The following is a 14241-nucleotide window of genomic DNA, read 5'->3' on the forward strand; positions in this document are numbered from 1 at the left end:
TTTGGGGAAATTCCCTGGCAATCCAGTGATTTAGGACTCCACACTTCCACTGCAGGGGACACAGTTTCAATCCCTGGTCAGGGAACTAAGATTCCCACCTACCATGATGTGCAGTTTAAAAAAAACAGTTAATTTCTTTTCCAGGGGTCTTTCAGGGAAATACCCTCTTCTTCTAGGTTAGTCCTGGGAGCCTGTGAGGCCTCTGACTGGCAGCTCCAGAATATTCCTAGTTTGCCACCCAATACACACTCATGAGTTCTTTCTCAAAGACCCTCCTGGGTAAGGTCAGCCCAGTGGGGATCCCGAGGCCCCCTGACTGGCGGGGCGGGGGTGGGAGGCCTGCAGCCATCCTACAGGAGAGCTGGGGAGCCGGGCGACCCGGGCGGCCCTGGCTCTGGGACCCCCTTCTTGGAGGTCTCATGAGTCCCTTAACCCCACGGGGTCCCTTCCTGCCCTCAGTGAGAGGGGGCTGAGCAGGGTTTCTCCCACTTGGGGGAGGTGCTAATGTCCGGGGCGCCCGTGGGCACGCCAGCCTTATATCCTTTCAGGCCCCAGCTGTGGGTGCCCTCCTCCCCAAATGTGGGAAGAAGGGAGAGAACGGGAGGGACTCCACCAGGCAGGCAGAGGGATTAAGTTCCAGGCACGCTCATCAGGGGAGCCTGGTCCTTCCCCTCCCTCAGCCCTGCCTGCTCTCCTGGTCTGGGCACCCGGCCACGCGAAAGCAAGACTGAGAAGGCGTCTACCGTCTTGGAGCCTCTGACCCCCCGGGCCAGCTGACGGGGTCCCCAGGTGTCTTGCCACCTGGGGAGGGAACCACCTTCCCATCAACCTCCTGCTCTTGCCTCTCCTGAGTGCCCCCTGTTTCCCAGCACTTAGCACAGGCCTGATGCAGAGCGAGCATGTAGCGAGCATGTAGCAAGCGTGATACTTCCCGGGGCAGCGCACCAACAGAAGGGCTTGGTGCCCACGGTTCCCGTTCTCCGGGGAAGGTGAGGGAAGAGGGTCTGCTCAGTTTGGCCTGGCTCCTAGGCGTCCAAGGACTGACGGCCTTCCCTGTATGAATCAGCCCGAGGAGAACGCCTGGCCATCCTCACCCCCAGTTTAAAGGGCCCAGACCACTCTGGTTCAAGTTCAGAGCCCAGAGCAAGCCTCTTGCTGAGGGTCCAGCCCCACTGCAGACACAGAACAAAGATCCTCATCTGCGGTGCTTTATTATCATAGTCATCAGGTATAAACAAGTGGTATAAAGCTGCTCTCCAGGCAGCTCCTGTGAATAAGCAAGAGAACAGGGTAAGGAAGAAAAAGGGGAGCCGTGGACTGAGCCTGGAGAGCCTGGGCCCATAACTCAGCCTATGGACAGCCCAACTGCTAATAGCCACTCCTCCGGGGTCGTCACTCCTCCAGGGTCGCTGCTTCACCTCTGTTAACAGGACACAGTCAAGGTGTAAGCTCCATGAGGGCAGAAATGGTGTCTGACTCTTTCTGTGTGTTTCCCATGCCTGCCATAGTGCCTGGCAGGTAATAAGTGCTCAATAAACCCAATACTAGAGGATGCAAACGGACCCTCTAAGGAGCCATGACAGCAGTTATTTACAAAGGAAAATCAGGCTTAGCAAGGTTGAGGAACTTGTTCAAGGTCACACAGCTGGTAGGCTGCAGGATCTGAACCCAAGCAGTCTGGCTCCTTAGCCTGTGCGTCTCACCAATCCACTCTGCTGCCTTCCACACACCTAGTATCAGCAAATACACACTCATGTACACACAGCACACAAAACTACCCACGTTCACATGCAACACACACAAAATGCAATTTTGATTCACTGTGCACACACACACACACATGAATGTCTAGTTGTTAGTGGTGTCTTTGGCTGGCACCCAGAACAGGGAGGACTCACCTAGAGAAGGGAGAGCTCTGTGGGCCCAACCAGCCAGCCCAGAGGTGCCCAGCCTTCACTTCCCCGCTACCCCCTTACCCTGACTCTAGTTCTTTTCCCTCCAGGGAGCCAAGTCCAATGCCGGGAGTCTACTGCACTGGACAAAGTCCCGAGGGAATCTGTTGGACATGAAGATGTTGTTCTTGGACACGACAGTGATGCCTGTGTTGTCACAGATGATGCGGGGCAAGGAGATCCTGGACAGGGCCTGCTGCTGCCGCTTGCTGAACACGCCGTTGTTCTGCCACCAGAACCTGCACGGGAACACCCACGGCCACTGTGCCTGAGGCCCTCCTGGGCTGGGAGGACACCCACTGGCTGGAGCTGTTCCTGGGTGACAGAGGGCCACGGCGGACAGAGGCTCCATGGCACAGGAGAGCTCCAGGCCCTCGGGCAGCCCGGGGCAGGGAGGGGGGGATTCAAACAAATAGAGCCCCACTCACAGCTGCCCGGTGCCCCCCCAAACCCACTGCCATCCCAGCAGCCTCCAGGCATCTCTAATGATAGACGGGCCCACTCCCCCATGAGACCCTGCACCCTGGACAGGGCTACAGCCAGGCGGGCAGACAGGATCTAGGGAGTGGTGTCTCCTTTGTCCACCCAGAGAGGGACACCTTGTTAAAAAGTTTCCCCAAGGCACAGTTCAGGCCAGGTGAGAACTGGGTGTGACAGAGGACAGGCCCACGGTGGAATGAAAACAGGAGCAGCAGCCGGGTGAAGCAAAGATGGGACCTTCCAGTGGAGACTGGTGGCCCCGTGACTGCACACGGGACCCGGAGAAGCAGTGACTAAGGGTGGCATTTTCTCTCCCCATTCCTTGACAACCACAGGTCCAGATAACTCCTTTTTGCACCCTCAACAGCTTCAGGGTACATCAGTGATGACCTTGAGGCTCCCCAGAACACACTGGAAAATCACGGACTCCTTCCAGCCCGAGGAAGCTGGGGGTCCCCCTGAGGGTCAGGGCCAGGCCCAGAGCTGCGGGGCCTCCGTCCTCACCGGTCACCATCACGGAGCTTCCTGAACTGGGTCCCAATGAGGCAGGCGAGCAGTGGGCCCACACGGCCTTTTTTGTTCAATGGCTCGGCCACGCCGCCTATCCAGATATCAATGTTGTTGGGCGTCTGGTACAGGGCCATCAGCCTCCTCGCCAGGTTCAGGTTCCTCAGGACTGTGCCCAGCTCACCCACCGTGTTGGGCACTGGGAGCCCACAGAAGCGCCTCCAGGCATTGTACCCTGTATGGGAGGTGCAGAGGGTAATTGTGGGTGGGTCCCAGAAAGCTCACCCTCCCAAAACAGTGAGGCTACATACAGAGGTCCATGCAGTAAAGGGGAACACAAAGGGGCTGCTACCCATCTATAAACCCCCAGGGAATCCTCTGGCCTCCCCGGGAGCCTGGGCACAGTTGGGTCTCTCCAGGAGCCTCTCTGTCTTCCCCTACCCGTCCCACTCTAAGGTAAATCCTAAATGATCATCACTCCCGCTGAGTCCAAGAACAGGAGCATCTCCTTGCCCCTGTGGAGATCTCAGACCCGCGATGGGTGCGGTGTGTCTGGAAGGATCAGCCCCATGCCAGCTGTCCCACAGCACAGGCATCAGCAGGATGGTAGGCTATCTGGGCTCCCATTCCAGCTCTGTCCCTGACTCCACTGGAGAACCTGCTGGGCAGGTTCAGAATTTCTCCAAGCCTCAGTTTCCTCATCAGTAAAATGGTGGTGGTTTAATCACTAAGTCGCGTCCGACTCTTGCAACCCCATGGACTGTAGCCCACCAGGCTCCCCTGTCCATGGGATTCTCCAGGTGAGAATACTGGAGTGGGTTGCCATTTCCTTCTCCACACCAGTATAATGGAAATGATAATAATCTCTTCCCCCCCAGAATCCACATAAAATGAAGCAAAATGGAATAGAATGGAGACAGGTTTTCAGGGCACTAGGGGCTTGTTGTTATTATGGTGATGCCCTAAGTTGGGGGGTTCCAGGAATACAAAGGACGTGGAAGGTGCTGGAAATGGGGCAGAGGGGCCCAGGGAGAGGTAGGGGCCTGACCTCAGGCCGCATCCTAAGAGCCAGGTTCTGAGGGTTGGAGGGGGCGGTGCTCCGGTAACTGGGGGCACTGGAGAGGACAGGCCATGGACTGGGAAGTGGGTGGGCCCGGGGGTCCCGGGCAGCTCCCTCACCAGGGAGGCCGTGGTCGCGGCTGCGCTGCATGTTGAGGGCGGGCAGGTCCAGCCCAATCCTCATGACCTGCTCAAACAGCCGCTCCCGGATCTCATCCACCGCGATTTGGTTCTGGCGGTTCAGCTTCGCAGGGGTGGCCATGAGGCCGCGCAGGATGGGGTCGATGCCACCTGGAGCAAGAGGAGCACGCCGCGGGAAGGGTCCGGCTCGGTATCGGAGCTCAGACTGCAGCGAGCCGGACCCGGGGGCGGTGGCACAGAGCGCTGAGCACACGTGGCCCCTGGCACCAAGGTCCCCCGGTGGGCAGATCCTCACTGAGGCTCTGCGGTCTCGGGGATGAAGCCATTCAAACTCGTCAGGCTCAGATGCTCCCAACCCCTGGCCTCCTGGGTCCCTGAGGATCACAACGCACAGGAAGGAGCCAGCTCCCTGTAAGCCATCTTGCCCCACTCTCTGTTGTTCGAAGTGCAAGCAGGCCAGAAATCAGATGCCCCGAGGACGGAAGGAAAGACGATTTATTCCACCCTAGCTCCCTGGGACCAAGTCCACGCCCGCCCCACCCTCGGCTGCCAGTTCACTCCCTCACTCCCGGCCGAGGTCTTGCTCACCTTCGAACACAACCCTCCAGCTGGCAAAAAAGACCCTGCTGAGCGGTACGCGGGGGTTGGGCTGCATGGGTTGGTATCGGCTGTTCAGGCGGAACATGAAGGGTTGGATGAGGGTGTGGCCGTAGCGGAAGGCATTGGTGAAGACGTTGGAAATGCGCGGGTCCACCGAGTCGTTGTAGCCGCGATACCGGGGCAGGTACTTTCGCATGGCCTCCCGGCCCAGCACCAGGGGCAGGTAATCCCTGTAAGTGATGATCTAAAGGAAAGTCACTCAGAGTGGCCTCTCCGCTCACCCTCCCTGCGGATCTTCACCTGCTCCTGACTCGGGGGGATCCCTCCCTCGTCTGCTGCTGCTGCTGCTAAGTCACTTCAGTCGTGTCCGACTCTGTGTGATCCATAGACAGCAGCCCACCAGGCTCCCCCGTCCCTGGGATTCTCCAGGCAAGAACTTTGGAGTGGGTTGCCATTTCCTTCTCCAATGTGTGAAAGTGAAAAGTGAAAGTGAAGTCGCTCAGTCTGTCCAACTCTTAGCAGCCCGATGGACCACAGCCTACCAGGCTCCTCCATCCATGGCATTTTCCAGGCAAGAGTACTGGAGAGGGGTACCATTGCCTTCTCCCCTCCCTCATCTAAGGCCAAGGATTTGCCTCCCACAGTACTGGACCTGGGTCCCACAGATTGGGACCAAGTGGCATAAACCGGGCTCGAGTGCTTGCCTGCTGTGTGACCTTAGGCAAGTTATTAACCTCTCTGAGCCCCAGATCCTCAAATGTAAATTACGGGTAATTATGCTGCACTCTGCTTAGAGAATTAAATAAAAGTCTTTGTGAGTCCTTTCATAGCTCCGTTGCCCTTGAGTTATTCCTGTCTCGTTTCTCTTATGTGGAGAAGGCAATGGCAACCCACTCCAGTACTCTTGCCTGGAGAATCCCATGGATGGAGGAGCCTTGTGGGCTGCAGTCCATGGGGTCTCTGGGTGTCGGACATGACTGAAGCGACTTAGCAGCAGCAGCATTTCTCTTAACTAGCATACCAGCTCCTTGAGGGCAAGGGTTGGATCTCATTTCTCTTGAAATTACTCAGTTATGCAACAAAGTGCCTGGCTCACAGGCACAGGAGGGTTCAATCTGCTATCTGTAGACGGAGGGGAGGCAAAACGGAAAAGGGCCGCCCCAGGTGATTTCTCACAGTGAAAAGAGAGGAGAGGGAAAAGACACACTCTACGTTCTAGACTCTGGAATCTCCTCTCAGAGTTAAACAAATCTCATTTAAGTTCTTAGTGCCAATGGAAAACTGGCCACCCTAGCACCAGCAACTCTCTCTACTCCAAAGTTAAGGAGTATTAACAAGCAGTGTGTGTGTGTGTGTGTGTGTGTGTGTGTGTGGAGGGTGCACTCAAGTGCATGTTCACGACCTGGGAGAGGATGAGGATGCTGGAGCATCAAAACTTGGGAGAAAGGAAATCCCCTGGCAGTCCAGTGGTCTGGACTCTGCGTTTCCACTGCAGGGGGTACAGGATCAATCCCTGGTTGGGGGACTAAGATCCCAAAAGCTAAGTAGCACAGCCAATAAATAAATAAAGCATTTAAATATTTCCCCCTAAATTGGGAGAACACCCCTCAGGGATAAGCGAGGATAAGGAGAGTGGGTGAGCTATGATAGAGCCATAAAGAAGAGGGAGTGTGTAAAGGAGCCAAGAGTGACAATGTGATGAAGGAAAGGAGAAGAATTTACTGAATACCTACTGTATGCCTGGTGGGTCAGCTGCTAAAGAATCCACCTGCAGTACGGGAAACCTGGGTTCGATCCCTGGGTTGGGAAGATCCCCTGGAGAAGCGAAAGGCTACCCACTCCAGTATTCTGGCCTGGAGAATTCCATGGACTGTGTAGTTCATGGGGTCTCAAAGAGTCGGACACGACTGAGCAACTTCCACTTTCACTGTGCCAAGCATTTTAGACCCACCTGTTTAAACCTGTCAGTATCATTCCTGGTAGACAGGAGAAAGGAGAGCAAGCCTGGGAAAGAGGGGATGAAGGCAAGTGACCCTTGTCAGGCACTTAGTATCTGCCAGGTGTTTTCATATAGCTCATGAGGGTTAATTTGCACAGCTAAGATGCAGTAGAGGCACTTTGGCATCCCAAGTCTGCCTACCTGTATTATCACAGATGCCCAGGACTGCCTACCTGGACCATGGCTCCCACCATCTTTCGGGCTTCCTGATAGAGCCTCTCTCCGTTCCAGTGGGGGTTCAGGCGCCTGAGCTTTGTGGCCAGCCGGTTGTGCTCCCGCACAAAGAGCGTGTGCATGGAGGTGAGCTCAGGCATCTCACTCGCACGGGAGTCCCCTTAGGGAAGCAAAAGCTACTGTCATTCCTAAGACCTCCTTCCCAGAAAGGACTTGCTCCGCTGAAACTCCCTCCGGGGCCAAGGCCTCAAACGCTGCTTATTGCCACTCAACTTTTCACCCCATGCTCAGTCTGCACCCCATCCAGGAGGCCTCTTTTGACTCCCTGGTCCACAATACCAGCTCTTCAGCGCTGGCCGGAGATGCTTATTTACTAAGCATCAGATCTGACACAAGACTTGCCACCTCCCCATACCTGAGACTGCTAGCACCTGGAGGACAAGGACCATGGCTTGTGCCTTTCTGCATCTGACCCTCCCACCCAACGTGCACACAAACACATGGGCTTTAACACACTGCCTGGGACAAAATAGGAGATCCATGAGCACTGCTTCATTGACATTTTCTTGATTTAGGGAAGGCCAAAAAGAGCATGCATGTTGGCTCTCCCTGTTTTCCCGCCATGTCAGACACAGCACATGATCACAGCCTTTACTTGTGATAAAATTAGACGCAGACTTCCCTGGTGGTCCAGTGGTTAAGAGTCTACCTGCCGATGCAGGGGACATGGGTGTGATCTCTGGTCTGGGAAGATCCCACATGCCATGGAGCAACAAAGCCAGTGTGCCACAACTGCTGAAGTCTGTGTGCCCTAGAGCCTGAACTTCACAACAAAAGAAGCCACCACAGGGAGACGCCCACACTGTGACTGGGGAGTAGTTCCCACTCACCACAACTAGAGAAAGCCTGAGCATGTCAATGAAACACTGAAGACCCAGTGAGGCAAAAATAAAAATTAATATAAAAAAAGAAATTTGATGCAGCCTCAGAATCCTTCTTAACACAGGACTCTAGAAAGGCACTACCACCTGCTCAGAGCAGCCATTCCCACCTTTCTACATGCTAACTCTGCAGCCTGCTTGGCAGAGGGCGTCAGGGCACAGGATGTTTGAAGGCCACACCTGAGACCGTTCAAAAGAACCAAGAGTGACCCTCTGATCCCTCTAGTCCTCCCCTAACCCTGCTCTGGACGATCAGGACCAGGCCCATTTCTGCAAGACACTGGGTTCAGTCCTCCCCAGCTCTAAAAGTCAGTGGCAAGGAAATTCCCTGAGAGTAGCTTTTCCTTGTCATTACTTGACAAGAGGTCAACACCACCCGGGCCGGGGACATGTGACTCAACACCATGTGGAGGCGGAAGACTGCTACTCCTTCCCCTCTAGCCCAGAAAAGTCCACAGTGGGGCTGACCTTGATTCTTCTCTCCAGGGCCCAGCCAGCAGCAGCCATCATGAGGAGAGGCTGAGAGGCCAGAGAGAAGGGCCTCAGACTCGCTGCTGGGTTCATAGTTAAAAACACTGTATCAAGTAAAATTTCTGGGCACAGCCACCATCACTGCCCCAGCCTTATCCTCAGGACTGCCAGTTGTCTAAATCGAAAATCCCACCCTCTTTTATTACAGGGAATCGAGGTGGGTAGGTGGTGATGTTCTGGAGCAGCTTTGTCCCACAGAAATTCTGCACTGATGAAAACATTCTACATTTGAGCTGTCCTCTATAGAAGCCACTAGCCTGTGGGGCTACTGAACACTCGAAATGAGCACTTGAAAGGTAGCTAGCACAGTGGAGCAAGCTTGTGTTTAATTTAAGCTAAATCACATATAAATGAAAATAGCCACGTGTGCCCAGTGTCTGCCATATTGGGTACTGTTGTTCTAGAGGGTGAGGGCGCCATCCTGCTCTCTGTCCCTTTGGTTTCCTGTCCCTTGAGGATTCAGCTTTCCCCTCCTGCAGAGCCCAGATGGAAAGGGAGCAACAGAAAAAGGGCTAGACAGATGGAGCCAAGCGCCTTGGTCGTCCCTGAGTCTCCTTCTTGGGTTTGAGGTTTTTTGTTCTTGTCGTTTTGGGGGTTTGTTTTTGTTTTGCCTTTCAGACTCCTTCCAACTTGTTACCAAGGCAACTGGATTCACATCATGTGATTTGGTGAGGGGAGCTTCTCTGAATGGCAATCCCACAAGGGGCTCTGCAATAGGCTCGCCGTGGCTCCAGTAGGGGGCGCCCTGCATCAGTCCAGGTCCCTGCCGGTGACTGACCTCCCAGGAAGCAGGGGATGTTCGCTGAGCGATTGGTGAGGAGGCAGGGGTCATGGTGCAGGGTGTCGAAGGGCAGCAGGGCCCGGCCGTTGTCCTGGAAGCGAGTGTTGACCGCTAGCAACCCCAGCTGGTTGGTCAGGTTGCGCAGCCTCCTGGCCAAGGGGTCCTCGCTGCCGTAGACCATGCTAGCGTCCACGAAGGACGTGAGCGCGTTGATCTGGTTGCGGATGGTGATGTTGCTCTGGGTGCAGGCCGGGCTGGAGCGGAAGAAAGGGATGCAGTCCCGCTGGTTCTTGATGCGGGGGTCATTGGGTGGGATCTGAGGTGCAGAGAGAGGCCCCGCGGGCTCGCCGCAGCCAGGAACAGAGGTCAGGAGTGGTCCACTCTTTCTGGTCCACCCACCTTTTTAGGCCCTGAATTCCCGCCGGGGAAGCTGTCTGGAAGCCAGGACCAGAGCGGGTCACCCAGACAGTAAACAGCGCCCCTCGGGCCCCCTCAGCTGGCAGGAAGGCTTCTCAAGGCCCCCAGGGATGAGCCTAAGGTCCCACCGGCAGAGCGCCTCTGAGCTGGAGGGGCATGGGGGAGCTGGACCCCCTGGAGGCTCGCTGACCAGTCCTCCGACCCTCCCCCTCAGCCTCCTTTGTCTCCTCTTCTCTGACTCTGTTCCTCTCTCCTCGGGTCTCTGGCGCTGTCTGCTGTCTCCTGTGGCCTCTTCTTTTCCTTCCCCCTTTTGTCTCTCTGTCTCTCACTCCAGTCCCTGTCTGCCTCTGTCCGCCTCTCTCTGGGACCCTCCTTCCTTCCTTCTCTCCCCTGCTACCTACTCTGCACGTGTCCACTCTCAGGCCCGCTCCAATCCCACTACCAGGCTCTGTGTGATGTGGGCTGGGGGTGGGGGCCCCCTGAGTGCGGAGGGAAGACGACTGAGCCCCCCCAAGGCTTGCACACAGAAGTTTGAGGGACAGTGGGAAGGTCATCAGCCCAGGGAGGGTGGGAGATGCTGGGGGTGGTGGTCAGGGCCAGGCTTGCTAGGACCCGGGGAAGGAAAGCTGGGCAGGAAGGGAGGGGGGGCCCTTAGGGAATGATGCCCCCCTCCCCGACCCGGCGGGCTGCAGGGTGGGTCCAGAGGAAGCACCTTGAGCGGGAAGCATGGCGGCTGCTGCAGGCAGCTGATCTCGCAGTTGATGCCGGTGAGGAAGGAGGCGCGGGCAGCTGGTTCAGGGGTGAAGTCAAGGTCATGGTCTAGCAGCTGGCCCCACTGCATGAACATGAGCGAGCGCTCCTGGTCCGGAGTCAGCTTCTCCGTGGGGAAGCGCACGATCTCGTTGGACACGGCGCGAGCCTGTGGAACATGGGACATCAGGAACCACAGTCTCGGCCGGACTGCTCCCCCTCCGCCCGGCCGGGGCTCACCAGGGGCACTGGGAAGCCGTTGCGCTTGACCCCGGGCGTCCAGCCGAAGGGCAGCGAGAAGCCGTCCTCGTACTCCGCCGGCAGCCAGCGTACAAAGGCGCGGTTGGAAGCCCCCAGCATGGGGCTGCGCCTGCAGGGGCGGAAATACAGGGCGCTGACTCCAGTTGGTAGGGTCCCCAGCCTCCAGCCACCGCCCATCAAGGGCCAGCCCCCAGCGGCCGCACCTGTTGTTGCACTGCCCGGTGATGGTTCGGTACTTGTCCTTCTCCGGGCAGGTCACCCCCAGGTCCTGGTGGGCGCAGCCGCTAGTCTTGGACAGCAGGTTCAGCTGGGCCGGGGTCAGCACGTCTGTGGACCGGGCAACGTAGGAGGCAAGTGGGTGCTGAGCCCCTGTTTTCTACCCACAGCTGGGGAGCCTTGCTTGGGGGATGTGGTCTGAGGACATAGTGTGGGGATGCTAGAATACCCCCCGGAAGGAGGGGTTGGGAGAACCACAGGGATTGAGTGAGGCGCTGGCGTTGCAGCGGGAACTGTACCTGTGACGTTGAAGCGGCCTGGCCACAGGGCCCTCAGCTTCCTCTCCAGCAGGCCAAGGGCCACGTGCAGGTAGTCAGCTGCCCTCACAGCAGTCCTGGTGGCTGCCACCGGCTGCTTGAAGTAGGACAGGAGTTCCATGGGGCTGGCCGAGCCGCTGTGAAGCCGCTGCTTGATGCTGCTTGGGGGAGGGAAGGGTGAGCCCAGAGAACGGAGCGGGAGACGCTCTGCAGGGCCCCAGCCCAGAGCTGTGGGCTCGAAGGACCCAGAGCCGGGAAGCAGGTTTGTCTTTGTAAACACAGTTTGGAGCTGGGAGTCCAAAGACAAGGCCGTGGGAGGCATGGTCTTGAAGACGTTTTCACACCCAAAGATAGAAAGACCGACCGGCAAGACTGACTGGCAGAAGGCCCCACCTCCAGCCACGCGTTCCCTGCTGCGTGTTCCTTCTCTGAAAGGCAGGGGACAGCCTCACCCAGAAGCCCCACCTTTCCCGCCGCTCCTTATAGGCTTTGTCCACTATCCGCTTGGCCTCCTCCATGCAGGTCAGCACCACCGAGGTCTCCACTTCTCCCAGGCCAGCTGCCCAGACCAGAGGTCAGGAGGTCAGGAACGGACCCAAAGCCCCCTTCGGGCCCCAGAGCCTGGGTGGCTTACAAGGAGGCAAGGATTCCCAGGGACTCAGAACTACCCTCAACATGCCACCTTTTCCCTTCTTTCTGAAGCGTTACCTGGAGGGGCACCCTCCGAGGGCTGGAGCATGATCAGAACCGCCAGGAGTCCCACCGGGCCCAGGAGCAGCTTCATCCCTGCAACAAGACCCCGTGCCCACAAAGTGTGCAAAGCCCACAGTGCATTGGGGAGATGAGCGCCCCACAGCCGCTTCCTCCCAGGCCCCTCACCCGCTCCTTCTCACCCAGCCCCCCCACAGTGGGTTCTGCCTACAGACAGAGTCTAGGATCCCACCTCTGAAGTTCCAGGGCTCCAACTGGCTTTGGCATCACCTCTTAGCTGAATCTGGGCTTTTATGTCCTCAAGGCTGGAGGAGGGACAGGACAGGTGGGTCCCGCCCCTGGAGACGAAAGTCTCTCTCCTCCCCCACTGGGGCCAGGGAGCACAGAAACAGCCCCCTCATAAGGGAGAAACAGGCAGTGGAGGAGGGACGAAAACCGTCTCCAACCTTTGAGCTTAGCACACCTCAGGAGAGTCTCAGCTCCCCATGTGCTGTCCCCTGGGGGTGCAAAATTGTATCCCCCTCTCCAAAATTCTGGTTCACCTGAGTATCTAGGGTTCCTTTGCAAGGGAAGAAAGTTAGGAACTGACAGCCCAAGGAATAATGGGAAACAGAAATTGGTGTGATGACGGCCCGATCTGCCTCCGGACACTGATCCCCCATGCTCAACAGTAACCAGGCCCCTGTGGCCAACCGTGGTGGGCAGCCCCCCATTCTTGGAGCAGGCTAAGGGGACAGGATATCTGACTGGAGACCGTTGAACTTCACAAGAAAGAGGAGTGTGGGGGCTACAGGCTGAGGACCAAGGGAACTTCCTCTGTCCCTCTCCGCATCGCCTTTCCTCTTGGCTCTTGGTAGGGGACTGCCTCCAACACCCCCACCCTCTGCTCCCAGATTTCAGGAACCAGCGGAGAACAGAGCTGGCTGTGGTTAGTGGTCAGCTGGGTGACGCAGCCCAGACCCAGAGGAAGGCTGGCAAAGGGAGTGCCAGCAGGAAAGGTGCCCTACGACTCATGACGCTGTTCATCTGCCTTCCTGTGCCCTCATCAGGCTGGGCACATGCCCACCGTGGCCCCTGTGTCCTGTTCGGTCTACCCACACCTCCTACCTCCAGACACCCTCCTGCACTCACTCTTGCCATCTATCCCCAGACCACCTCTTGGCCCAGGAACAAGGAATAGCGACATCTTCCCGGTGTACCTTCCCACCTGCCAGGAAGCCCCACGAGAAAAGGGGCCATTCTTCCAGCCTTGTTCTTCCAGGGCTTGCTATGTGTGAACTTGGACAAGTGGCTCTCTGTGAATCAGGTTCTAGAATTTTATAGGCTTTTGAAAAATACTTTTTTTTTCAAATCCTCTAATGTATTTCCATTCATGAAATGTTATAGAATAAATAAATCATTTACAAACAGGTGAGATTATGGGTAATTTTTTTTCTTTCCAGCTTTGTCATCTTTCACATAAATAAGCAACAGGAAGGAAAATAATTTCCCATATTCCTAGCACTGACTAATCATCCCATCTCATAATTTGATATGTAGATGTAGATATAATATGTATTTTATTTATTTATTATTTCATGTTGGCTGCCCTGGGTCTTTGCTGCTGATTGTGGGCTTTCTCTGCCTGCGACAAACAGGGGCTACTCTCCAGTTTCGTCGCACAGGCTTCTAATTGCATTGGCTTCTCTTGTAAAGCCTGGGTTCTAGGCATGCAGGCTTCAGTAGTTGCAGCATGAGGGCTTAGTAGTTGTGGAACACAGGCTCTAGAGCTCAGGCTTAGTAATTGTGGCTTTTGGGCTTTGTTGCCCCTTGGCATGTGAAATCTTCCCAAACCAGGGGTGGAGCCCGTGTCTCCTGCATTGGCAGGTGGATTCTTAATCACTGGACCACAGGGAAGTCCAATGTGTATTTCAAACAGTGACAAGAACATACTTATCCCTGATGGTCCAGTGGTTAACACTTGGCATTTTTCACTGCCATGCCCTGGGTTCAACCCCTGGTCAGGGAACTAAGATTCTGCAAGATGCAAGGTATGATCAAGAAAAAAAAAAAAAAAAGAACATACCTTAAATATTATTTTATAATCTGACTTTTAATACTTAATTTAGCCTGGACATCTGTGTCAATAAACAGATTTATTTCATTCTTATGTCTGCATAATATTTGTATGAGATGCTATGTTTTATTCACTAATCCTCTCTTGTTCAGATACTTGGGTCATTTCCTATTTTCACTGTTAGAAGCGGTACTAGGATCGTTGTCCATGTAAATCTCTAGTCACCTCTTCGATTATTTCCTTAGGTGAAAAGTCATGAAAGTAAAATTGCTGCATATATGGGTATCCACATTTTTAAAGCATTCACCCTCCCAGCCATGCGTGGAAACACCCCATCACCCTCATTAG

The 14241-nt window shown here is 55.7% G+C and overlaps 1 protein-coding gene across 1 annotated transcript; it reads right to left on the reverse strand.

Annotated features, from left to right (window-relative positions):
- Positions 1–1237: 1237 nt before the first annotated feature.
- MPO (myeloperoxidase) lies at positions 1238–12086 on the reverse strand. Its single transcript, XM_061140951.1, has 14 exons — positions 12070–12086; positions 11835–11912; positions 11592–11685; positions 11109–11284; positions 10797–10920; positions 10573–10702; positions 10295–10501; positions 9163–9481; positions 6912–7072; positions 4728–4983; positions 4119–4289; positions 2937–3174; positions 1977–2191; positions 1238–1420 (listed from the first exon to the last, which is right to left on the reverse strand). The coding sequence occupies exons 2-13, from the start codon at positions 11908–11910 to the stop codon at positions 1984–1986; spliced, it is 2160 nt and encodes a 719-aa protein (XP_060996934.1). The 5' UTR covers positions 11911–11912; positions 12070–12086; the 3' UTR covers positions 1238–1420; positions 1977–1983.
- Positions 12087–14241: the final 2155 nt, after the last annotated feature.

Source organism: Dama dama, chromosome 5, assembly GCF_033118175.1.
Source record: "Dama dama isolate Ldn47 chromosome 5, ASM3311817v1, whole genome shotgun sequence".
Taxonomy (NCBI): domain Eukaryota; kingdom Metazoa; phylum Chordata; class Mammalia; order Artiodactyla; family Cervidae; genus Dama; species Dama dama.